General features: G+C 39.6%; 2 protein-coding genes across 2 annotated transcripts; one reads left to right on the forward strand and one right to left on the reverse strand.

The window, feature by feature from the left end:
* Positions 1 to 227: 227 nt before the first annotated feature.
* On the forward strand, positions 228 to 6756 carry plvapb (plasmalemma vesicle associated protein b). The gene is made up of 9 exons (XM_058072354.2): positions 228 to 650; positions 779 to 955; positions 1561 to 1654; positions 2105 to 2306; positions 2397 to 2616; positions 4049 to 4198; positions 4268 to 4384; positions 5495 to 5602; positions 5667 to 6756. The coding sequence occupies exons 1-9, from the start codon at positions 447 to 449 to the stop codon at positions 5673 to 5675; spliced, it is 1281 nt and encodes a 426-aa protein (XP_057928337.2). The 5' UTR covers positions 228 to 446; the 3' UTR covers positions 5676 to 6756.
* gtpbp3 (GTP binding protein 3, mitochondrial) lies at positions 2037 to 27988 on the reverse strand. The gene is made up of 12 exons (XM_058072344.2): positions 27710 to 27988; positions 26890 to 27155; positions 26611 to 26697; positions 24870 to 24952; positions 23056 to 23175; positions 21001 to 21073; positions 18955 to 19098; positions 16975 to 17140; positions 14797 to 14927; positions 14538 to 14721; positions 12663 to 12886; positions 2037 to 2256 (listed from the first exon to the last, which is right to left on the reverse strand). The coding sequence occupies exons 1-12, from the start codon at positions 27766 to 27768 to the stop codon at positions 2219 to 2221; spliced, it is 1575 nt and encodes a 524-aa protein (XP_057928327.2). The 5' UTR covers positions 27769 to 27988; the 3' UTR covers positions 2037 to 2218.
* Positions 27989 to 27999: the final 11 nt, after the last annotated feature.

The following is a 27999-nucleotide window of genomic DNA, read 5'->3' on the forward strand; positions in this document are numbered from 1 at the left end:
TTTTACGCCAATGGCCTATATTCTTCATCATGTAAGGAGGCACAGCTCACTATTCCCAAGAATGTATTCCATTCGGAATGTTTTTCCTGTCTACTGACAAAGGGCATCTAAAACCAAGGTTGATTGACAGTATGCGTGCTACATTTTCCATCGGCATCTATTTTTGTAGTAATGGCTGCAAACTGGGGTGGGGGGGTGGGGGGTAAGAGGGCGGTATGTGAGGTGAGGGCTGGGCCAACATGGAGTGGAAGTGTGCCCCCCCCCCCGGCAGCATTTATAAACATGGCCCCACTCGTCTCCTCACACTCTTTGTTTACATTACATACACTCTTGGTTCTCTCATAAGACCCACTTCAACCCCCTGAGTCTCCACTTCAGGTCACCTCCAAAAAATCTTCCTGTTTAGATCTTCCAAAGCGCTTGCCACCATTTCACCCCCAAACGTCATGTACAGCTCCAGCTACTCCCGGGCCAAGTTTGGCCTGGAAGCAAGGGAGCCTCTGCACAAACCGAAGGGGAAGAGCTGCGGATACTACTGGAGGATCGTGTTCTTCTTCTCCTCCCTCATCCAGTCCCTCATCATCGTCAGCTTGGTGCTCTTCCTCATCTACGGGCAGCCTGAGAAGTCAGCCGAGGAGAAGAGAGTGAAGGTGGGTGATATCTAACGACTAGATTTGACCTTTTTCCCGTCCGTTCCTGGAGCACAACCTACGATGCCAGCATCCATCTTTTAGTACCATTCCTGTCAGTGAGACTCCTGCCTTGCTCTCTCGTGCAGGAGCTGCAGATGGCTTTAAACACACTAAGCGAGAACAACTTCCAGCTGACGAAAGAGAAAGGAGAGCTGAGAGTTCAACTCGGGGCTCGCTCGGCTGAGAAAGCTGGTCTGGAGAAAGAACTGGAGAAGCTCAAGACTCAGGCCAACAGTACAGAGACGGAACTAAGAACGAAATTAGTAAGTGGCTTCATCATTATCGATATTGACCAATATTAATGGTCATGGTTTTATTTCATTTGAACGTGCCTCAGATTACACTTGAATGCATCACATAATCAGTTCACAGTTCCACATGTCCAAAAGGAGTAGGAAGAAGCAAAGCTTATTAAATCCTACCCCTCCATCTGCTACTTTTACAATCAGTAACTCTTACATTTGTTCACTTCCTGCTTTCATAATATAGTTTAAGTTTTTTTTTATTTTATTTTTTATTTTTGTCGAATCAGTTCCCAGTTCCACATGTCCAAAAGGAGTAGGAAGAAGCAAAGCTTATTAAATCCTACCTCTCCATCTGGTACTTTTACAATCAGTAACTCTTACATTTGTTCACTTCCTGCTTTCATAATATAGTTTAAGTTTTTTTTTATTTTATTTTTTATTTTTGTCGAATCAGTTCCCAGTTCCACATGTCCAAAAGGAGTAGGAAGAAGCAAAGCTTATTAAATCCTACCCCTCCATCTGCTACTTTTACAATCAGTAACTGTTACATTTGTTCACTTCCTGCTTTCCATAATACAGTTTAAGGTATTTAATTTACCTTGTTATTTTTTTGCATTTTATAGGCGAACTGTGAGAGGCAGATTGTGACAACACGGAGCACGGTGGTGCGATGTCCCACTCCACCCATTCCGCAACCTGCTGTGGTCAATAATGGAAGTATGTATTGCAGGACTGGTGGCCAGCCAATCACAGGGCACATATAGACAAACAACCATTCACACTCACATTCATACCTATGGACAATTTGGAGTCGCTAATTAACCTAGCATGTTTTTGGAATGTGGGAGGAAACCGGAGTACCCGGAGAAAACCCACGCAGAGATCGCAGAGGGTGGAATTGCACTCCGGTCTCCTTGCTGTGAGGCTTGTGTGCTAACCACTCGACCACCATGCAGCCTAAGAAGCCGTTAGTTAATTGCTAATATGAAAATGAATATAGAAGTGCATTGTGAAAAAAAATGCTTGGAAAACCTGGAAAATGACGGACTAATTTTCCAGTCAAAAAAAAAAAAAAGGTCAAATATTCTGGAAAGGGGCGAAGTGATGCTTTGTGGATTTTATTCCCTTAAAAGTTAAATAATGGCTGCTTTTGTGTGATCTCTGCAGACGAGCTGAGAACTTTGCAGAACCTCAACGCTCAACAGAAAGCCATGATAGATCTCATCGAGGCCAACTTCACCCAGATGGTCCACTTCCTGAGTCAGGCCAGGGACGACGCCCTTAGAGACAGAGACGTCCATCACCAGGATGCCATCGGTCTACGGAGACAAAACACCATGCTGGAACAGCAGCTCACCACATACACCAGGTACCGTGTGTGTGTGTGTGTGTGTGTGTGTGTGTGTGTGTGTGTGTGTGTGTGTACCATAACAGTAATAAAAACATTGTGTTGGACCAGGAAATGCAAAGAGGACTTTGCTCATTCTTTGGACGGGATCCAGACGGTGACCAGGGATTTCCTGAACAAAATCAACAACCTGTTCCCCCACCAGATGACCTTTCACCTCACCTGCGAGAGCCAGCAGGAGCAAATGGAGAAGATAAGAAGCAGCTGCACGAACCTGTCCCGAGACGTGGAGAATAAGTTTCAGCTGTATTTGGACAACGTGGGAAACAAGGTGAGTGCGTGGAAAACGTTTTTTTTTTCTGTGATGTGCGGTCTCGAAACTATCAAGGGCTTGGACGGTACGACTATGTTGCTACAACAGTCCTGTGTCAGGGATTACTGTGCATTCTAGTGCCAGAAAAGGACTTAATATGAGCTAGCTAACAATGGACGTCATGGGAAATACTTATTAGCCCTCAAAAAAAAATCCATAAAATGCCAACAGTGTTCCATTTACATAACTGACTTGTATATTAACCAAGCTACAGCAATTATTATTATTATTATTATTATTATTATTGTAGCTTTTTTTAGAGGGCTTAAATGATGGGCAAAATCCCCCCAAAAAGCGGAGTTCCCCTTTAAATTTACATAACTGACTTGTATATTAATCAAGCTACAGCTATTATTATTATTATTATTATTATTATTATAGCTTTTTTTAGAGGGCTTAAATGATGGGCAAAATCCCCCCCAAAAGTGGAGTTCTCCTTTAAATTTGCATAACTGACTTGTATATTAATCAAGCTACAGCAATTATATTATTAATTAATTAATTGTTAACATTATTATTATCATTATTATTATTATTGTTGTTGTAGCTGCTAACATGTAAAACGAAAGATGATCACAGCATGTAAATCAAACCATTATTTTTTTTTTAGAGGGCTTAAATGATGCGCAAAATCCCCCCAAAAAGTGGAGTTCCCCTTTAAATTTACATAACTGACTTGTACATTAATCAAGCTACAGCTATTATTATTATTATTCAAACCATTAGAGCTTGTTTGTCCCACAACCAAACCAGTTAAGAACCACTGATCAATAGCACAAACCAGTATGAATGTAAACGGTGTCAAACTTGCCCCTCGCTACACTGCGTTTCAAACATCGCTCCCTCGCTGTATTGCAGTTTTTCGCAAATTAATCGATTCATAAATGATCGTTGTTTTATGGTTTACTATGGCATATTTAAAAAAAATATTAAAAAGTTATTAAAAGTTATGTGTAGTAGTCCTGTCACTAGGTGTCAGTAATGTTACATTGATGAGACACGACATGAAAAAGAGTGAAAAAATTTCTCCTCGTTGCGTGTGGAAGTGGTAAATGTTTGCCTTCTTACATTATCCTTCTTCACCGATCCATTCGGAACACTTTCTTACGTTAAGAACAAATTGGAACCTCGCTAGTTAGCGGAGATGCAGTAGCCTGCGCATTAGTGTTGCGCAATGTTTGGGGGGGTGGCGTGGCTCAGCTGGTAGTGGGTTCGATCCTCCGTCCTGCTGTGATCATGTTGAAGTATCCTTGAGTGTAACCAATGTGGTGTAAATAAAAAATAATAGTGTAAAGGTGGCTATAGGGGTGTTATTTCATATCTGGAGAGCTCTAATCATGGTAAAAAAAAAACCAAGGGATGACTGAACATGTATGTATCCTTCTTACAGGTGGCTCAGATTCAAGCCCTGTCCAGTCGTCTGGAGGTACAGCACTCCCACCTGACCTCTGACCTGCAGCGGTGCGAACACAACCGCAGCGAGACGCTGGCCGAGACCGGCAAGCAGCTCCAACTCAAGCAGAGGACCCACGACGAGAAGGTTCTTCCCAACACATCCCGGTTTATCAGTCAGTTCCGCTGTATGCTAACACATGTTCATCCACTCAAGATGGAGAAGCTGCTGATTGAGCAGAGTCGGCTGAGAGAACAGAAAAAACTGCAAGAAGAGACTTTGGCCCTGAGGGAAAAGGAGCTGCAGACCCTGAGGGCATCGCCCAATTGTAAGGTATGCCACCTTCACCCGACCCGCGCTCCTCCGTTCGGGGAAGCGGGTGCATGACACCGTGGAGGTTATGTGCCGAGTCAGCATTCGGAGGAATTTGAGCGCGGCAGAAGCAGGAAGGATGGCCGTCCGAGATAACAAAAGCCCCAGAGTTGTCAAGGGCTTGGACGGTACGACTGTGTTGCTACAAACAGTCCTGTGTCAGGGATTACTGTGCATTCTAGTGCCAGAAAAGGACTTAATATGAGCTAGCTAACAACGGACGTCATGGGAAATACTTCTTAGCCCTCGCAAAAAAATTCCATAAAATGCCAACAGTGTTCCATTTACATAACTGACTTGTATATTAACCAAGCTACAGCAATTATTATTATTATTATTTTTATTGTAGCTTTTTTTAGAGGGCTAAAAAAAAGTGGAGTTCCCCTTTAAATTTGCATAACTGACTTGTATATTAATCAAGCTACAGCAATTATATTATTAATTAATTGTTAACATTATTATTATTATTATTATTATTATTATTATTATTATTATTATTATTGTTGTTGTTGTTGTAGCTGCTAAATGTAAATCAAACCTTTATTTTTTTTTAGAGGGCTTAAATGATCGGCAAAATCCCCCCAAAAAGTGGAGTTCCCCTTTAAATTTACATAACTGACTTGTATATTAATCAAGCTACAGCTATTATTATTATTATTATTATTATTATTATTATTATTATTGTAGCTGCTAACATGTAAAACGAAAGATGATCACAGCATGTAAATCAAACCATTATTTTTTTTTAGAGGGCTTAAATGATGGGCAAACCCCCCCCAAAAAAGTGGAGTTCCCCTTTAAATTTACATAACTGACTTGTATATTAATCAAGCTACAGCTATTATTATTATTATTATTATTATTGTAGCTGCTAACATGAAAAACGGAAGATGATCACAGCATGTAAATCAAACCATTAGAGTTTTTTAGAGGGCTTAAATACTTGAGTCCCAATGACATGCATTGTTAACCAGCTCATATTAACTCATTTTCACTCTTATAATGCACAGAAAAGGGAAAGGTCCGAGCGCATGGCATGCCCCGCATGTTTCATAAAGTCATATTCCGTAGGTTGGTGTCTTGAAACCTGGCGGAATGCCGGCGTTCCCGCAGCAGAACCGGCAAAGCGCAGCCAACTGGCCTGCCGTCGGAGTGCCGAGCATCGGCAGAACACAGACGGTAACTTACTTACTAACGGTAACCCGTTGATGTGAGATTCATTTTTAACCTTTTTCACTTCCAGGTGAGATGAAACGATACGTGGAATACTGGAATCTGCGGAAGACTCATTAAAAGTATTCGGCATTTCGGGCAAACCTAACTTTTGTTACTGTTTCAGTACTTTTTACGTATTTTGCTATGCACCAAACGGCACAAAAGTAGGCTTGTCGCAAAATTGGGACAAGTTTCCTCCCACATTCCAAAAACATGCTAGGTTAATTAGCGACTCCAAATTGTCCATAGGTATGAATGTGAGTGTGAATGGTTGTTTGTCTATATGTGCCCTGGGATTGGCTGGCCACCAGTCCAGGGTGTACCCCGCCTCTCTTGCCCAAAGACAGCTGGGATAGGCTCCAGCACCCCCACGACAGTATCACTCGGATACTGTGAACATCCAGCAGCAACACAACATTTTGGCATGACTACTATTTTGATGAAAAATATACTGAACCAGGGCTGCAAGGCGGCCGGGTGGTTAGTACACAGGTCTCACAGCTAGGAGACCCGAGTTCAATTCCATCCTCGGCCATCTCTGTGTGGAGTTTGCATGTTCTCCCCGTGCATGCGTGGGTTTTCTCCGGGTACTCCGGTTTCCTCCCACATTCCAAAAACATGCTAGGTTAATTAGCGACTCCAAATTGTCCATAGGTATGAATGTGAGTGTGAATGGTTGTTTGTCTATATGTGCCCTGTGATTGGCTGGCCACCAGTCCGGGGTGTACCCCGCGCCTCTCGCCCAAAGACAGCTGGGATAGGCTCCAGTGTATTGACTAGTATGTATTGACTTGTTTGTTACATGCAATATTGTACAAAAAAAACAAAGTCGAAAAATACTAAAACTGGTGCGTACAAAAAAAACGTACATATTTTTTCACCCGAAAGCCGAATATCGCTAACCTTTTCTGTGTCGGACATATCAACACACAGTAAAACCTGTAAATATATCGATTCACGCTCACTCTTTCATTCATTCTCATCAATTCTCATTTAGATTGATCAATCTTAAATGTTTCTGTATCTCAACTTTATGTAAAAACATGACAAAGACACTGGTGTAAATATTTCTATAAAGGAGATTTGCATTGTAATAAATTAAATGAACCACTAACCGTCTTGTTTGTGTTTCATGGAATTAGCAAGGTTTATGTTTCCTTTGGACCTCCATTCTTATTCCCCGACCAACTTCAATGTGTTCAGTACGTCAACGTACACTTTATGTTCCGTATATACGTACATGCATTGAGGCGATAAATGGACAGTAATTAGGATTAAGATTCATGCCCCTTTTTATAATATTCTACTGTCCATACGCGCCAAACTATTATGCAAACTCGAGTTTTATTGCTTCCCTTTCCTTTTATAAACACACAATGTTTGGAAGACACGGCTCAGTACTTGCATACAATGTGACTTGTCATGTGACTTTAATGGATAAATAATAACCGTTATCCTGTTAACGTTAACAATGTATTCCGTGGGACACGGGGGAACACTTACAATACCGTATATGACCTGGACATATTTTGGGACCCCCGCTACTTGACAATAAGGAGTAGAGTAAACGCAGCCTACAGTCAAATACTACAACCACCAGACAAAAACGACCGCACGGAATGTAGCAAGTAAGTCAACACACGACCAGAGGTGGAGAAAATCAGCTCAAGTAAGTCTCGAGTCACGAAGAAGTGTCTTGGAATATAAACACTGCATACTTTCTACTGCTCTCTGGTATTACTATATCTCACGTACTGTGTGGAAATATGGGGAAATGACTTTAAAGGTACATTTCACTCACTGACACTACTACAGAACAGGTCTAACGCTTCTAACAGTGCTACAGACAAGGTCCGTTAAGATCATCATTAAGATCATTATATATAATTATTATATTGTATTATATTAAAAATAATAATATATTAATTATATAATTAAAAAATATAATTCTTTTTTTTGTTTTACCATAAGTGTCAATATATGAGTCAAAAAATAAAAAAAAAGTATTTAAAAAAATGTTTTTGTTTTGTGATAAAAGTGTCAATATATAAGTCATAGTATTACAAGGTTGCTAGATTTTCAAAATATTAATTTTTTTCATTTCATGATAAAAGTGTCAAAATATGTCATACTATTACAAGGTTGCTAGATTTTCAAAATATTACATTTTTTTTGTTTGTTTTACGATAAACGTGTCAATATATAAGTCATAGTATTACAAGGTTGCTAGATTTTCAAAATATACATTTTTTTTCATTTCATGATAAAAGTGTCAAAATATGTCATACTATTATAAGGTTGCTAGATTTTCAAAATATTAAAAATTTTTTTTGTTTGTTTTACAATAAAAGTGTCAATATATGTCATACTATTACAAAGTTGATATATTTTCAAAATATAATATTTTTTGTTTGTTTTACGATAAGAGTCAAAATATGTCATACTATTACAAGGTTGCTAGATTTTCAAAATATTAAAAAAAATTTTTGTTTGTTTTACAATAAAAGTGTCAATATATAAGTCATACTATTACAAGGTTGCTAGATTTACAAAATATATTTTTTTTGTTTGTTTTACGATAAATTATCAATATATAAGTCATAGTATTACAAGGTGGCTAGATTTTCAAAATATTAATTTTTTTCATTTCATGATAAAAGTGTCAAAATATGTCATACTATTATAAGGTTGCTAGATTTTCAAAATATTAAAAAAAATTTTTGTTTGTTTTACGATAAAAGTGTCAATATATAAGTCATAGTATTACAAGGTTGCTAGATTTTCAAAATATTAATTTTTTTCATTTCATGATAAAAGTGTCAAAATATGTCATACTATTACAAGGTTTGTAGATTTTCAAAATATAAAAAAAAAAATTTGTTTGTTTTACGATAAAAGTGTCAATATATAAGTCATACTATTACAAGGTTGCTAGATTTACAAAATATATATTTTTTGTTTGTTTTACGATAAATTATCAATATATAAAAGTCATAGTATTACAAGGTTGCTAGATTTTCAAAATATTATTTTTTTTCATTTCATGAAAAAAGTGTCAAAATATGTCATACTATTATAAGGTTGCTAGATTTTCAAAATATTGAAAAAATTTTTTGTTTGTTTTACGATAAAAGTGTCAATATATAAGTCATACTATTACAAAGTTGATATATTTTCAAAATATAATTTTTTTGTTTGTTTTACGATAAAAGTGTCAATATATAAGTCATAGTATTACAAGGTTGCTAGATTTTCAAAATATACAAAAAAATTGTCTTATGATAAAAGTTTCAATATATAAGTCATACTATTACAAAGTTGCTAGATTTTCAAAATATAAAATTTTTTTTTTTAATTTTACCATTAAAGTGTCAATATAAAAGTCATACTATTACAAGGTTTATATATTTTCAAAAAATATATATAAAAAAAATATTTTTGTTTTACCATAAAAGTGTCAATATATAAGTCATACTATTATGAGGTTGCTATATTTTCAAAATATAAAACATATATATTTTTTGTTTTACCATAAAAATGTCAATAAGTCATACTATTACAAGGTTGCTAGATTTTCAAAATATATGTAAAAAATTGTTTTATGATAATTTTTTTATTTAGTTTTATGATATTTGTATTTTTTTATTTTTTGATATTTGATATTTTGCTATTTGAGGCAATATCTAAAAATAAAGTATACTTAGAGTTTTTGATGTGAAGGACAGTAAAGCCGCATTTAGCGTAGCATCCCCCCCCCCTTCTTGTGCTGTAATGAATCAAGGACATAAAAAGGCTGACAGAGCAAAGCGGGAAGAGGAAAACGTCGGAGCGCAGAGGAGACACGAACCACAAAGACAAAAAAAACACACACTTGTGTTGGCGTTGCCGCTCGGGCAAATGTCGTCAGCGACCACCGACTGGGGAAGAAGGGTGACCAGTTCAACAAAGAAACATAAATATTTGATCAAGGCCAGATTGACAGGGGAACAAAAGCCTAAACACTCATCGCCTTGAGAAGGATCCTTTCTCAAAGCCTAGGAGGAGACCTGCGTCAAACTCTGAGGCTGCATTTTTTTTTTTTTACTTGGGGTGTACACTGAGGTTCGATTCCTTATTTCCAAAATCTTCATTTTGTTTGTCTTCAGGTCCTGAAGCAGCAAAATATGCCCAGAACATCACACTACCACCGCCATATTTTACTATTGGGATGATGTTCTTTTTATGAAATGCGGTGCCACTTGTTTTATGCTAAATTTAAAGGGACACACACCTTCCCAACAACACACAAAGTAGTAGTGTTGGGCGGCGGTCAAGGGCGGTTGCCTGGGCGACCTGGTCTTCAGCGGCCAAATCTGGTTCTTGGGACATGGAATCCCGGACACCACACACTTTCTTCAGGTCCTGAAGCAGCAAAACATGCCCAGACCATCACACTACCACCGCCATATTTTACTATTGGTATGATGTTCTTTTTCTGAAATATACAAAATCTAGAAAATCTAGAAAAATCTAGAAAATCTAAATTTAAAGGGACACACACCTTCCCAACAACACACAAAGTAGTAGTGTTGGGTGGCGGTCAAGGGCAGGTGGGTGCCTGGGCGACCTGGTCTTCGGCGGCCAAATCTGGTTCTTGGGACATGGAATCCCGGATGCCTCCCTGGTAGGGTGTTCTGGGCATCCCCAGCCGGGAAAAGGCCCCGGGGCGGACCTAGGACACGCTGGAGGGATTATGGCCTGGGAACGCCTTGGTGTCCTCCCGGTGGAGCTGGAGGAGGTGGCCGGGGACCGGGAAGTCTGGGCTTCCCTACTAAGACTGCTGCCCCCAGCGACCCGGATAAGAGGAGGAAAATGGATGGATGGATGGACACACACTTTCTTCAGGTCCTGAAGCAGCAAAACATGCCCAGACCACCACACTACCACCGCCATATTTTACTATTGGTATGTTCTTTTTCTGAAATCTAGAATCTAGAGAATCTAGAGAATCTAGAGAATCTAAAAAATCCAGAAAATCAAAATTTAAAGGGACACACACCTTCCCAACAACACACAAAGTAGTAGTGTTGGGCGGCGGTCCCAACACACACTTTCTTCAGGTCCTGAAGCAGCAAAACATGCCCAGACCACCACACTACCACCGCCATATTTTACTATTGGTATGTTCTTTTTCTGAAATCTAGAATCTAGAGAATCTAGAGAATCTAGAGAATCTAGAGAATCTAGAGAATCTAAAAAATCCAGAAAATCAAAATTTAAAGGGACACACACCTTCCCAACAACACACAAAGTAGTAGTGTTGGGCGGCGGTCCCAACACACACTTTCTTCAGGTCCTGAAGCAGCAAAACATGCCCAGACCACCACACTACCACCGCCATATTTTACTATTGGTATGATGTTCTTTTTCTGAAATCTAGAATCTAGAGAATCTAGAAAATCTAGAGAATCTAGAAAATCTAAATTTAAAGGGACACACACCTTCCCAACAACACACAAAGTAGTAGTGTTGGGCGGCGGTCCCAACACACACTTTCTTCAGGTCCTGAAGCAGCAAAACATGCCCAGACCACCACACTACCACCGCCATATTTTACTATTGGTATGATGTTCTTTTTCTGAAATCTAGAATCTAGAAAATCTAGAAAAATCTCGCAAATCTAAATTTAAAGGGACACACACCTTCCCAATTTATGTTGAAGTCCTGCTTAACTGAGGCAAGTGAGGCGTACAGTTCTTTGGATGTTGTTGTGGGGTCTTTTGTGACCTCTTCAATGAGTCGCTGCGCTGCGCTCTGGGTGTAATTTTGATTAGCCAGCAACTCCTGGGAAGGTTCACCATCGTTCCATGATTTCGCCATTTGTGGATAATGGCTCTCACTGTAGTTTGCTGGAGTCCCAGAGCTTTAGAAATGGCTTTATTCATTCACTCATTCATTTTCTACCGCTTTTTCCTCACGAGGGTGACAGGGGGTGCTGGAGCCTATCCCAGCTGTCTTCTCATGAATGAGCTGTCACTCATGAATGTGAGTGTGAATGGTTGTTTGTCTATATGTGCCCTGTGATTGGCTGGCCACCAGTCCAGGGTGTACCCCGCTTCTTGCCTGAAGACAGCTGGGATAGGCTCCAGCACCCCCCGCGGTAGAAAATGAATGAATGAATGAATTAGCCTAGCATGTTTTTGGAATGTGGGAGGAAACCGGAGTACCCGGATGCACGGGGAGAACATGCAAACTCCACACAAAGATGGCTGAGGGTGGAATCGAACTTGGGTCTCTTAGATGTGTGGTCTGTGTGCTAAGCACTTTCCGCCGTGCAGCTAGCATTGTATTTTAGTGATTAAAAACAACAAGTGGATTGTGGATTATCACAATTTATTAGCATGATACTGAATATTAAATATGTCTTTTATGTTTTTACGCCAATGGCCTATATTGTTCATCATGTAAGGAGGCGCTGGGATAGGCTCCAGCACCCCTGCGACCCCCGTGAGGAAAAAGCGGTAGAAAATGAATGACTGAATGTTTCCAAAGGAGGGCAATACATTTTCTATCTTCTAATAAAGTTTCATTTAAAAACTGCATTTTGTGTCCAGTTGTTGTCATTGACTCGTGTTTTCAAAGAAAGTGAATCCAAGCCAAATCCAATTCCGCCTTGAATAGAATGACATATTTTTCACACCGGATAACAAGAAGAGAAAAACACATGGATGCAGCTGAAATCACATCTGCTTTTCCGACAAAAATCTTGATTCCGAGTGTGTGACCTTGCAGTGGTTAGCTGCTGCTGCTACAAATTTAGCCTGGTTGGACTCGGGGGCCTGATATTCACCGATCAAAGGCTTCTACATTGTGTTCTGAAACAGTGTGTGTGTGTGTGTGTGTGTGTGTGTGTGTGTGTGTGAAAGCTGTTACATCACATGGAATATTTCCACTTCCGACCAGTACTCCGGGGCTCACTTTATGATTCCAAATATTATTATTATGAACTATAACACAGAGAGCTGTAGTCCGCTTTGCTATTTACCGATACAGAAGTCTTTGAAGATGATATCCAGGATCTCCTCCGGTCCGATCTTTCCAGTGATGCGACCCAGGCTGGTGAGAGCCAAGCGGACGCCCTCTGCTGCCAGAGCAAGGTCGAGGTCACGGTATCTCTGGTACTGATCCAGGGCGGCGACGCACTGTTGCAGGTGGGCCCTGTGGCGAGCCTGGGTCAGGGTGGGGGCGCCAGACAGGGGATTTCCACACCTACAGTACATGGAAGGAAGTTTGATACTAAGCGAGTGTAATATGTGACCTTTTTTAAAAAATGATCCGTTTATAGCACAGGCGCCCTGCGGCATTTCTTCCTGCCGGGAGGATAGTTATATGAAATCTACTTACAGAACATAACAAGTATCAATATATAAGTCATGCTATTACAAAGTTGATATATTTTCAAAATATTTTTTTAACCATTAAAGTGTCAACATATAAGCCATATGTTTGCTATATTTTGAAAATATTTGTAAAAAGTTATTTTTAGTTTTACCATTAAAGTGTCAATGTATAATTCATACTATTACAAGGTTGCTATATTTTCAAAATTTATATATTTTTTTTGTTTTACCATAAAAATGACAATATATAAGTCATACTATTAGAAGGTTGATATATTTTCAAAATATATATATACAACATTTTTTTTTGTTTTACCATAAAGGTGTCAATATATAGTAAATCATACTATTACAAGGTTGAAATATTTTCAAAATGTAAAAAAATATATATTTTTTGTTTTACCATAATAGTGACAATATATAACTCATACTATTACAAGGTTGATATATTTTCAAAATGTAAAAAAAATGTTTTTTGTTTTACCATTAAAGTGTCAATATGTAAGTCATACTATTACAAGGTTGATATATTTTCAAAATATATAATTTTTTTGTTTTACCATAAAAGTGTCAATATATAAGTCATACTATTACAAGGTTGCTATATTTCCAAAATGTAAAAATATTTTTTTTGTTTTACCATAAAAATGTCAATATATAAGTCATACTAATACAAGGTTGAAATATTTTCAAAATGTATTTTTTTTTATTTTACCATTAAAGTGTCATATATAAGTCATACAATTACAAGGTTGAAATATTTTCAAAATGTAAAATTTTTTTTTTTTAGTTTTACCATAAAAGTGTCAATATATAAGTCATACTATTACAAGGTTGCTATGTTTTCAAAATACAAAAATATATATATTTTTTGTTTTACCATAAAAGTGTCAATATATAAGTCATGCTATTACAAAGTTGCTATATTTTCAAAATGTAAAAACATTTTTTTTTTAAGTTTTACCATAAAGGTGTCAATATATAGGTCATACTATAACAAGGTTGAAATATTTTCAAAATGTAAAAAAACATTTTTAAAAATTTTACCATTAAAGTGTCAATATATAAGTCATACTATTACAAAGTTGATATATTTTCAAAATATATATATTTTTTGTTTTACCATTAAAGTGTTAATATATAAATCATACTATTACAAGGTTGATATATTTTCAAAATGTAAAAATTTTTTTTTTTTTTTTTACCATAAAAGTGTCAATATATAAGTCATACTATTACAAGGCTGATATATTTTCAAAATATTATTATTATTATTTTTTCGTTTTTCGTTTCCAGGCCCAATACTAACAAGGACGAGTCCATTGAAACGACTGTCGTTGGCTGCCAGTAGTAGCCATTGTATCTTAAGACTGGTGTTTTGCAGCTATCTAGTCGAGAGCATGACCTTAAAAATGAAGGTGCTCATAATAACATAAGTCTGAAAACAGTAAGAGAGGAAAAATATAGCCTTCATCTTTGCGCTCTGAATGGATGCACCCGATGAATACAAATTGACTCACAGTGTCTTGACTCGGCAGTGCAGCGTCGTGAGGAAGTCTTGAAGTCCTTCATTCGTATGACAGGACATCACACACAGCGGCAGCCTGGAGATGCTCCCGAGTTCCCTTTTCAGCGTTTGTCTCTGCTCCTCCGGCAGCAGGTCCACCTTATTCAGGACCAGTAGGCACCTGTCGGACCGGAATGCTGGGATAGAAAAAGAAAAGCAAATACGACTGAAATACAACGCCTGCTAAACGACTAACGTGTCCGGCTAGCTACCCGCGTGGATGTCATCCTGGGGGGGCAGGACCCTTCCCAAGTGATCCTGAAGGAAAGCTGCAGCTTGCTGGACATCTGTGGGGAGACCGCTGCAGTCCACAACCACCAGAGTCAGATCAGCTTGTTCAACTCTAGACAACCAATATATGTAGAATACAGATTAGATGCTGCAATACATACATTACAATATGTAGTATACACGGTATTAGCAATAGTATACCTCTGTATCAAGTTGGCAAAACCATGCACTCTTTATTATCATCTGTGCATACTGTACTGTACTTATTTCACTTTAATATACAGTATCAAAATGATATCATTCATAAGAGTCCATTAGAACAAATCCACAGGAACTATACTCTACGTTTGCTTCCTTTGAGCAGCCGCTAGCCCCACCCCCTGGTGCATCTCCATCCCATGTGAGGGAGTAGCACCAGCAGCAGTAGCGGATGCGTGTACTTACCATGTCCTTCCTGTAGTGACCCAGGCCACAAGTTGCTGACCTGCTGCATGCACACAAAGTTCTTCTATAGAACACAAAGTGTCCGCCCTTCCTTGTACAGCCTGCAGCTCTCCTCGCCGCAAATGTTTTTTTGGTGATGTTATGCTAGTTAAATGATAATGTCGTTTTACAAACATAAAAGACTTATTTGAAAAATATTGGCATGTTTGGGGAATTCTGTATAACAAAGAACAGCTGACAAATCACATTCAAGCATGTCGGCTTGAATGTTAGTGGTAATGCATATGCCATTTAAATGGAACTTAGAAGGTAAAACTCATTTATTTTACATTAGCATTGAACTATAAGGTTTGTTTGGCAGGTAATGGACTGGTATAGTAATAGATGTAATGGTAATGGTTTTATTTCATTTTGAACATGCATCAGATTACAATTGAATGCATCACATAATCAGTTCACAGTTCCACATGTCCAAAAGGAGTAGGAAGAAGCAAAGCTTATTAAATCCTACCCCTCCATCTGGTACTTTTACAATCACTAACTGTTACATTTGTTCACTTCCTGCTTTCCTAATATAGTTGAAGTTTTTTTTTGTTGTTTTTTTTTTGTTTTCAGGTCAGCGTGATTAATCACTGCTATACACTGTATACAATTTTTAAATTTTTAAATTTTTAAATTTTTAAATTTTTAAATTTTAAAATTTTAAAATTTTTAAATTTTAAAATTTTAAAATTTTTAAATTTTAAAATTTTAAAATTTTTAAATTTTTAAATTTTTAAAATTTTTAAAATTAATTAATTTCTTTTTTATTTTATTTTTGTCACGTACCGAAGTATGAGGTGATATGAGCATCCAATGCCATAATGGGTACCATAGTAAGTGTCAATATAGTGATATATATAGCACATCATGACTGGTTCAAGACTCTTCATCCTTGTATTTAGCAAACAACAAACAACGAGTGAAGATTGCTTTTATAGTTATTAGCCCATATTTCCACACAATAAGTAAGATATGGTAGAACCAGAGAGCAATAAAGAGTGTGGAGTGATTTCTGATTGAGAACAAATTTTGCTTTGTTCGATATTGAAATATTTCTAGCCTTATTTCCTTATGTTGTATATTTGTAATATGAGGTTTCCAGCTCATATTTTCATATATTGTGATCCCCACGGTTATTTGCTAAATGTCTTTCTTTCCCGACACTTGCGGACCAAAGTAGCGTAGCGCATCCTGTTGGATCTCCATCTTTCTTCTGATTTTCTTTGACCAATGTGTTTAAAACATACCTCATGAGGATGTTGCGTGAACATCCCTTCTTCTGCGTGTCTCGTTAGCGGAGGACTAAGCGACGATGACGGGTGTGACAAGCGCTGCTATTCTTCCTCGGTGTAAACAAGGGAAGCGGCTGTCAGAAAAACGTCTCTCAATGTGTCCGTTCTCGACGTGCGGTGTTGTAAATACATCAAGGAAAGGTACCTCCTCATTAGGCAACCTCCTGGGAGTATTTTTGCCGTGTATTTATATCCCTGGCTCAGCAATACTGCAACTTCTGTCGGTTACAAAGCGGTCGGACATGCACAGGTTGATGTACAGAGGAAAACTAATGACTTATTTCTTCCTTTCTTTGTTTTTAGTTCACATCGACTGTTGGTCCGAGCCATAATTTGTTCCGTTAGCGGCTGGTATGAGCTGTAATGTCAACATTGTGCTACCTTTCACGAGCTCGACGGACCCCCTCTCTCTCCACCAGGTCCAGACTCTCTCTGAGGCCCGCAGTGTCACTCAAAAGTACAGGAAAGCCGCCGATGTCCAGAGCTGTCTCTACTACATCCCTGGTGGTTCCGGCGATGGGGGACACAATAGCTGCAGGTCGCTGGCCTAGATTTCAAAAACAATAAGACAATAACAACACATGGTATTCTATGTATTCTATATATTGAAGTCATGTTATGGAAATTTTTTCTACTTCCTCATCCTGCTATAAAGCCAACATCACTACCATATTTGGCAGCATTCAGTGTTTTTTTATAAGATGTCAACCAGAAGGACATATTTTTATTTTATATGCAGACTTTGCTGAATGAGCTACATCAAAATTCATTATGTTTTTTTAATGCGTGTTAAATATTCCAGGATCTCCTTTCATTACCAACAGTCTATTAATAGACTAATCATAATAGGAAATTCTGACAACTTTTGAAAAATAGGCCTATTATTGTAAACGGAAGCTGTCAGGAGACTATACAAGACCCCACTCGGGATAGTTTATGTAACACGATTCTAAATGCTTTCCGGATACATTATGCTAAACAAATGCAAGCTTGCAATATAAACAACACGTGTGTGATAACGTGGCATCATGAGACATGAGGTGGAGATTGAAGCCTGGAATAGTCTGGAATAGTCTGGAATAGAAAGTCAGAATAATGCATGGGTATCAGGCAGCAGGCACTGTATCGGGCATCCTGGAATTGTTTATGGATGTTGTATATGTAAAACATATGTTCAACTAAATGGATTGACTTTCTTACACAAAACAATAATGGTACGTTTTGAGTGACTGATCTAGTTTGTAGTTATTTTGTCCATCTTATACAGCTAAAAAAAATGGTTAGCAAACTATTACCCGAGGGAATGTTGACATGTTGAATATGACAAACATTCATTAGTTCATTCATTTACCCTCACGAGGGTCGCGGGGAGTGCTGGAGCCTATCCCAGCTGTCTTCGGGCGAGAGGCGGGGTACACCCTGGACTGGTGGCCAGCCAATCACAGGACACACATATAGACAAACAACCATTCACACTCACATTCATACCTATGGACAATTTGGAGTCGCTAATTAACCTAGCATGTTTTTGGAATGTGGGAGGAAACCGGAGTACCTGGAAAAAAACCCACGCATGCACGGGGAGACCATGCAAACATGTGAGGGTGGAATTGAACTCGGGTCTCGTAGCTGTAACCATTTTTTTGAAAAAATGGTTTTGATGAAAATGATGAAAAAAAAATGATTTAAAAAAACATATTTTTCATCAAAATAGTAGGCATGCCAAAATGTTGTGTTGCTGCTGGATGTTCACAGTATCTCAGTGATACTGTCGTGGGGGTGCTGGAGCCTATCCCAGCTGTCTTCAGGCGAGAGGCGGGGTACACACTGGACTGGTGGCCAGCCAATCACAGGGCACATATAGACAAACAACCATTCACACTCACATTCATACCTATGGACAATTTGGAGTGGCTAATTAACCTAGCATGTTTTTGGAATGTGGGAGGAAACCGGAGTACCTGGAAAAAAACCCACGCATGCACGGCGAGAACATGCAAACATGTCATGGTGGAATTGAACTCGGGTCTCGTAGCTGTGAGGCCTGCGTGCCAACCACTCGTCCACCGTGCAGCCAATATGACAAAGAACATTGAGTTTGACTTTGTATTATTATCGTGTATTTGTATCATACTTGAATGTGGCCCTACCAGGTAGCTATTGTAATGCTCATAAACACTGTTGTGGTGTGTCACTAATGGTGACAAGAAATACTACAGTAATGAAGTATTAGCAATATAAGTTAAAAATATGTTTTACTTTGGTGATAACAGGTAAATTCTACTTTCTTTCCCGGCAAATACTGCTACTGTGTAATCTTATTACCCCCCTCATGGTCTTGGTGTGTGCGGCTTGTCTTACAGAGCACGTTGAGGAGGCTGCTCTTCCCAGCGTTGGTGGCTCCCGCGATGACCACCTGCACGCCGCTACGTAGTCGTTCGCCCCTTCTCTCATCCTGTAGGTGTCGCGTCATCTCGCTTTGCAGATCACGGACAATTCTGTCAACTGTGTGGGTGGGAAACACAGGAGTAGGACATGATGGCGGTATCGTAAAATATCGTAAAATAAAAATAAAAAACTTCACTGTCTGCCACCATTTGTCTGACAAAAAAAAAAAAAAACACCCGGGTCACATTCTGTCTTTTCCCGCATGGGATTCATAGGAAAATTCTGCAAAAATAATTTCTAAAATTCTGTAATAACTCTCTATAAGTTAATTAATCATCATTAATCATTAATTTTCTACACCGTTTAATCCTTATTAGGATCGCAGGGGTATGTTTGGAGCCTATCCCGGACCCTGGGCGAGACGTGGTGTACACCCTGGACTGTCCGTCAACCACAAAGCACATATGGACAAATTCAGTCATTCATTCATTCATTCATTCATTCATTCATTCATTCATTCATTCATTCATTCATTTCATTTAGTTTCATTTAGACATTTTTCAAGGACATTAAATAATTTTGAGATTTTTGCCTTTAATTTGTTCATCCTGATTAAACACAGGACTAATATTTTAGGCAAACAAAAATATTTTTATTTTAATATTTTTAATATATTTTCATATAAATATTTTATTTTAATTATTCACTTATATCACATACAATTGTATGGGATATAGCAAAATTAAGTCAATCCATTCATCTATCTATTTTCTATGCCGCTTATCCCAACTTGGTTCACGGGTATGCTGGAGCCTATCCCAGCTGTCTTTTGGCGAGAGGCGGGGTACACCCCGGACTGGTTGCCAGCCAATCACAGGGCACATACAGACAAACAACCAAACAACCAGTGGCCGATTAACCTAACAACGGGGAGAACATGCAAACTCCACACAGAGATGGACAAGGGTGGAATCGGACTCAGGGTCTCCTAGCTGTGTGGCCTGTGCACTCACCATTTGTACATCGTGCAGCCTGTATGTCATTCATTCATTTTCTACCGCTTGTCCTCACGAGGGTCGTGGGGGTGCTGGAGCCTATCCCAGCTGTCTTCGGGCGAGAGGCGGGGTACACCCTGGACTGGTGGCCAGCCAATCACAGGACACATATAGACAAACAACCATTCACACTCACATTCATACCTATGGACAATTTGGAGTCGCCAATTAACCTAGCATGTTTTTGGAATGTGGGAGGAAACCGGAGCATAGGAAGAACATGCAAACTCCACACAGAGATGGCCGAGTGTGGGATTGAACTCGGGTCTCCGAGCTCATATGGACAAATGAATCCATAAATGACATTGACTACGCCTTTGTACAGTAGTGACAAAGTTAGAATACTTTTGTCCTTCCCCTTTTGTGGCCTGCTTGCACGTGGCAAAGGAAGGAATTTGTGCCAGGCTTACTATTTTTAAACGGGCGTCTATTATTATTTGTACCTCTGAGGGGGTGAGCCCACATTCCGTGCCACCAAAACAAAACAAGAGTTCCCAGGCTGTATTGTGTCGAAACTTGACAACATCTGATGGCTTGAAAAAGATCTGCAAGTGCCAGACAGTAGGCGACACTCTGGGGAGACGTCCCTCACACACACACACACACACACACACACACACACACACACACATGGGAAACCTGTGCGGAGAAAGACTGTACCGCTGGCAGTACTATTCCTGAGCACTGTAGCAGGTTGGCCTTTGAAGGCAACGCAAATGCCTCCACTGTCCCGCTGCTCTTCCCTCCACCACTTCCTAAAAGGAAGCTGTCTTTTGAACAGTTTGATGTCTATGGCTTCTCCCCGCGGTGCAGCAAACGCACACGATAGCCAATTGAATATCTAAACAGGAAAAGCCAGCCTGACACCCCTCTCCCTTTGGGAGTAACAGAACCCTCGGACCCGAATGCTTTCCTCTGAAGCCCCTGGGGAACACTGTCCTGTTTTTTTAAAGCATACACACACCTTTGTTTAAGACTCCGTCCTCAATAAGCTCATCCTCACTGAAGTCTATGAAGGCTTCCACGTGGGCGAGACACTGCAGAGACATAAGAGGGGAGAAAAGGGAAGAAGCTGGCATCAATCAGCAGCTCTTGAATCCGGTGACTTTACAACGGAGCTACTGATTACCGCTTACAAAAAGTGTTTAACAGTAATTACTTGATGGATAATAGAAGGTGCTGGGGCCACTCAGGGGCCAGGTGGGTTGACTGGCGGGGTTGGTGGTGTGCTTCAGCAATGTCCTGGGGTTTTGCTGGGGTGTCCGATGTTCCCCCTCTTCTTTTGTTGTTTGTCTTATGTAAGATTCTGGGATTATTCATTCATTCATTCATTCATTCATTCATTTTCTACCGCTTTTTCTTCACGAGGGTCACGGGGGGGTGCTGTGGCCTATACCAGCTGTCTTCGGGCGAGAGGCGGGGTACACCCTGGACTGGTGGCCAGCCAATCACAGGGCACATATAGACAAACAACCATTCACACTCACATTCATACCTATGGACAATTTGGAGTGGCTAATTAACCTAGCATGTTTTTGGAATGTGGGAGGAAACCGGAGTACCCGGAGAAAACCCACGCATGCACGGGGAGAACATGCAAACTCCACACAGAGATGGCCGAGGGTGAAATTGAACCCTGGTCTCCTAGCTGTGAGGTCTGTGCGCTAACCACTAGACCGCCGTGCCACACATTCTGTGATTATATGTGTGAAAAAAAAAAAAATCAAATATTGAATTGCTAACTGCTATAGCGTGGAGAAGGGGTAGGGTTTAATAAGCTTTGCTTCTTCCTGCTCCTTTTCAGACATGTTTAGTAATGAGGTGTTGTGTGTGTGTGTGCATGTATGTATGTGTATATATATATATATATATATATATATATATATATATATATATATATATATATGTATATATGTATATATGTAGATATGTGTGTATGTATATGTATGTATGTGTATCTACATATACAGTAAAGTCTCGTTATATCGATATCGGTTATAACAAATTACTACTTATTACGATACTATTTTCATTTCCCGGCAAATTTCTAGTCTTTTAAGATATAATTAGTTCCGTTAGTACGATACCCGGTTATTATGATAATCCGGTTACTACGATGCCCTTTTCATCTCCCGCCAGCCAATTTGGTCTGCTTATATCGATACAAAAGCAGCTTAAATCAATCTTTGCTTAAGGATTTCAATACCAAAAAAAGAACACGGCGAACGGCTGCTTCCAGTCAACTTTATTTTTCACACTTCCACCACCAGAGCGCAGCACACACTATATATATACTATAGAACAATGTCGAGTGCATTATTACCCACTTTTAATGCAGTTCGGCGCAGAATCGGATATATGGATAGTCCGGTTATATCGGTATTTTTTCCGACTCCCGAGAATATCAATATAACGAGACTTTACTGTACATATATATAAATAGATATTGTAAGTGTATATGTGAGAAAGAATAATGTAACATAGTATGCATGTCTGAAATAAATTAAGAAAAGAAAGAAAGAAAAGCAAAATATAAAATTTAACGTCTTCCAAAGCTTGTTTTGGAAGCAAAATCTAGATGAAGGAAAACCACTTCCACTATATCACAAATCACTATCTTGACTGGCATTGGCGGAACACACACAATAGTAGTATAGCTGAAGAAAAACAGGAAGCCTCATAGTCCCATACTCAAATCCATACACACATGCAGGAATTTTGCCAGTGGTTAAAAAAAAATGGCATTGTTTGTCGAAATAAGTCAGCCAAAGCTTCACACATTGTACTCGTGATTTATCGCATTCCCAGAAGTCTGAAGTCCGAAAATAAAGAAAGCTGCTACTAAGAAAATGGCAGAAAAAAAGACTCAGGAAGTTCCTCAAGGAAGAACACCTGGTGGACCAGTTGGTCACATCTGGTGCAATAGCATTGCACAATCACAGGAGGACTTGGCCGGAATCCATGAAGGTCATCCACATGGCGAGAGCTGCTTCATGGAAAGTATGGAAAGTCAACTTACCCGTTTCAGTTTGTGACTCCAGCCCTGATAGAGACGGCCGAGTTCTCCTGACATTTGCCTGAGCGCCTGTCGCCTCTGGGCCTCTGTCTCGGCGTGGATCAGGTCCCCGAGCCCCTCCACCTTCAGGAAGCATCACAGGGGCTTTAGATGTTTAGTTTATATTAAAAAAATCATAATGGTAAACATGGGTGGCACGGCGGTCTAGTGGTTAGCGCGCAGACCTCACAGCTAGTGAGGAAACGGGTGCCTTTTCTTTAGCAGCTTTAGCATTCTTTAACTCATCACACAGCAATTTAACATTCAAAATGTATACCTGACAAATATACAAACATTCGCCAATATGACTGAAAAATACAATACTCATTTAGGGCTGCACGGCGGACAAGTGGTTAGCGCACAGACCTCACAGGTAGTTCGGAAACGGGTGCCTTTTCTTTAGCATCTTTAGCATTCTTTAACTCATCACACAGCAATTTAACATTCAAAATGTATACCTGACAAATATACAAACATTCGCCAATATGACTTTAAAATGAAAAATACAATACTCATTTAGGGCTGCACGGCGGACGAGTGGTTAGCGCGCAGACCTCACAGGTAGTTCGGAAACGGGTGCCTTTTCTTTAGCATCTTTAGCATTCTTTAACTCATCACACAGCAATTTAACATTCAAAATGTATACCTGACAAATATACAAACATTCGCCAATATGACTTTAAAATGAAAAATACAATAATCATTTAGGGCTGCACGGCGGACGAGTGGTTAGCGCGCAGACCTCACAGCTAGTGAGGAAACGGGTGCCTTTTCTTTAGCATCTTTAGCATTCTTTAACTCATCACACAGCAATTTAACATTCAAAATGTATACCTGACAAATATACAAACATTCGCCAATATGACTTTAAAATGAAAAATACAATACTCATTTAGGGCTGCACGGCGGACAAGTGGTTAGCACGCAGACCTCACAGCTAGTGAGGAAACGGGTGCCTTTTCTTTAGCATCTTTAGCATTCTTTAACTCATCACACAGCAATTTAACATTCAAAATGTATACCTGACAAATATACAAACATTCGCCAATATGACTTTAAAATGAAAAATACAATAATCATTTAGGGCTGCACGGCGGACAAGTGGTTAGCGCGCAGACCTCACAGCTAGTGAGGAAACGGGTGCCTTTTCTTTAGCATCTTTAGCATTCTTTAACTCATCACACAGCAATTTAACATTCAAAATGTATACCTGACAAATATGCAAACATTCGCCAATATGACTTTAAAATGAAAAATACAATAATAATTTAGGGCTGCACGGCGGACGAGTGGTTAGCGCGCAGACCTCACAGCTAGGAGACCCGAGTTCAATTCCACCCTCGGCTATCTCTGTGTGAAGTTTGCATGTTCTCCCCGTGCAAGCGTGGGTTTTCTCCGGGTACTCATGCTAGTACCTAGTAACATGCTAGGTTAATTGGCGACTCCAAATTGTCCATAGGTATGAATGTGAGTGTGAATGGTTGTTTGTCTATATGTGCCCTGTGATTGGCTGGCCACCAGTCCAGGGTGTACCCTGCCTCTTGCCCAAAGACAGCTGGGATAGGCTCCAGCAGCCCCCGCGACCCTCATGAGGAAAAAGCGGTAGAAAATGAACGAATAATGGAAAACATGTCCACCATACATTTATGTATGTACATTTATGAACTGACGAAAATACTGAAAAAAAAAAAACGATATTTTGTGTTTCTCATACCGGGTTGTTTTTGCATAACTGCAGTGATCAGTTTGCATGTTTTCACTCGCTGTATTTAACCTACCTCTGTTAGGCCAAGTTTCCCTGCTTGAAAGGCTCTACGCGTGAACTCCCCAGCCTCAGCAGGCCTCATGCCGGGCACACTTCCTGAGAAACAAACACATACAGCATAAAAGTATGATACACAATCATAGCCTGGTGTCTTAAGCATGGTTTACATGAAGGGATTCTGCGGTTGAGAGTTTATGTTTTATTAGTTTCAACATCAACTTTATATCGATTATCAAGAGAACTATACTGTCAAACCACAATCCCAGTCTTAAAATACAGGAAAATATTATATTTTATATGTATTTTTAATTAGAAACATAAAATAATACAGATATCTTTTTGTAGAAACCATACACTGACTGGTGCACAGTGTCCTTCATACAATACTGCTCTCTAGAGCACAAAAGAAGGAAATGCAGTCAAATGCTGCTAAAACCTGAGAAGGCCCACTACAGCATGGACATTCAGTCATTCATTTTCCACCGCTTATCCTCATGAGGTTCGCGGGCGTGCTGGAGCCTATCCCAGCTGTCTTCATACTTATGGACAATTTGGAGTCGCCAATTAACCTAGCATGTTTTTTGGAATGTAATGGTAATGGTTTTATTTCATTTGAACATGCGTCAGATTACAATTGAATGCATCACATAATCAGTTCACAGTTCCACATGTCCAAAAGGAGTAGGAAGAAGCAAAGCTTATTAAATCCTACCCCTCCATCTGGTACTTTTACAATCAGTAACTGTTACATTTGTTCACTTCCTGCTTTCCATAATACAGTTTAAGGTTTTTTGGGTTTTTTTTTTGTCACGTACCGAAGTACGAGGTGATATGAGCATCCAATGCCATAATGGGTACCATAGTAAGTGTCAATATAGTGATATATATAGCACATCATGACTGGTTCAAGACTCTTCATCCTTGTATTTAGCAAACATCAACTGCTTGTATTGTTTCTTGAATTGGCTCATCGTTGTGCATTGTTTGATTTCCTTACTCAATCCATTCCATAGTTTGATTCCACATACTGAAATGCTATGGCTAGCATAACGTAGTCCTAGCATAGAAGTGTTTCAAATGTACTTCTTCCCTGAGATCATATTTCTCCTCTCTTGTAGAGAAGTATTGGATGACATTTTTAGCTAATTGGTTAAGTATTTGTGATTTTAGAAATAAGGAGTTAGTATGTTCTCTGTAGGCGGCATTATGAATTATCCTTACTGACCTTTTTTTGCAGTACATTTAGTGAGTGAAGATTGCTTTTATAGTTATTAGCCCATATTTCCACACAATAAGTAAGATATGGTAGAACCAGAGAGCAATAAAGAGTGTGGAGTGATTTCTGATTGAGAACAAATTTTGCTTTGTTCAATATTGAAAATATTTCTGGCCACCTTATGTTGTATATTTTTAATATGAGGTTTCCAGCTCATATTTTCATCTATTGTGATCCCCAGAAATTTATTTTCCTTCACCCTTTCAATGTCTACACCGTGGGAGAAAACCGGAGTACCCGAAAAAAAAAAACCCATGCACAGGGAGAACATGCAAAATCCCAGGTCTCCTAGCTGTGTGGCCTGTGTGCTACCCACTCAACCACCGTGCAGCCTACATGTATCATTATTAGTCACACTAACTTCTGGTCAGAGAAGTCACATATATATTATTAATTGATGTTGAATCAATGTAACAACAATAAACTTCAATCAACTTATATGAAAATATAATACTCCAACTGGAGACAGAAACATTACCGAGCGCCTGTAGGACAGCAGCAGTCACAGCGGGACCTCCATGGATGTGGAACTCAACACTATCCTCTCCGGTGAAACTGTGGGGAGCTAAAATCATGACCGGAAAACACACAATTGTCAAAAAACACTACATCATTTAAATAGAATACAATCTAGGTTCCCAAAGTGGGTTATGCGTACCCACGGGGGTACGCCAATTGGCGCCTAAGACTCACAAATATGAATAAGGCTTACTATAAGACTGCATCATGGCACTGATAAACGATGAATCTTAAGCACCTGGGAACCAGAGGACAAGGCCACGGTCCAGCACCTCTTTAGAGTAGGGGTGTGTGATGCTCCTTAACAGGGCAGTGCGTGGAGCAGGTAGGTTGCGCATCTGGCCGGCCATACACCTGAGAGCTGAGGTGGATGCAGGTCCACTGATGCGAACCACAGCAACCCCACACTTGCCATGGCCGGATGATAATGCAAAGATAGTTTCAGCATCAACCGATGCAGGAGGAACTCCATCACACAGGTGTCGGAAGAGTGTAGTCCAACGGCTGGAAGAAAGGAATGGCGAGATATTATAATTGCATACATTGAACAGTGCTTGGGCGGTACGGCGGTCTAGTGGTTAGCACGCAGACCTCACAGCTCAGAGACCAGGATTCAATTCCACCCTCGGCCATCTCTGTGTGGAGTTTGCATGTTCTCCCCGTGCATGCGTGGGTTTTCTCCGGGTACTCCGGTTTCCTCCCACATTCCAAAAACATGCTAGGTTAATTGTTGACTCCAAATTGTCCATAGATATGAATGTGAGTGTGAATGGTTGTTTGTCTATATGTGCCCTGGGATTGGCTGGCCACCAGTCCAGGGTGTACCCCGCCTCTCGCCCCAAGACAGCTGGGATACCCTCGTGAGGAAAAAAAGCGGTAGAAAATGAATGAATGAATGAATGAACAGCTACACACACAGCTAGAAGATACGGGTTCGAGCCCCGCTTTGGTATCTCTGTGTGGAGTTAGCATGTTCTTCATGTTGGGAACTTGTTTTTGTGAGATGGCTGGTATAGTTAAGTTTCTGAAGTAAAAAAAACATGACATGAAACACAAACCTTGAAAGTGCGTAGACAGTTCTCCGCATTCCATGATGTATGGACGGTAGGAGCAGCATCTTGTTTTTCGTGTAAAAAACTCAAACTCATTCATTTCCTTTTTGCTTTCCATGACATTCTGACGTCGTCTAAGTAGAACGCCACATGGTATAGGTATGAGTGACGGTATTTCAACGATGGAAAGTAAAAAAAAACACACAATAACTATTCATCTATTAATAACAAGGGCAGGACTGCAGAGGACAAAAAACGTGGACGTGCTAATGTTACTCCATGTTTACATTTCGCTC

The sequence above is a fragment of the Doryrhamphus excisus genome, linkage group LG4, assembly GCF_037039965.1.
Source record: "Doryrhamphus excisus strain RoL-2023G ecotype Guam linkage group LG4, RoL_Dexc_Guam_v1.1, whole genome shotgun sequence".
Lineage (NCBI taxonomy): Eukaryota > Metazoa > Chordata > Actinopteri > Syngnathiformes > Syngnathidae > Doryrhamphus > Doryrhamphus excisus.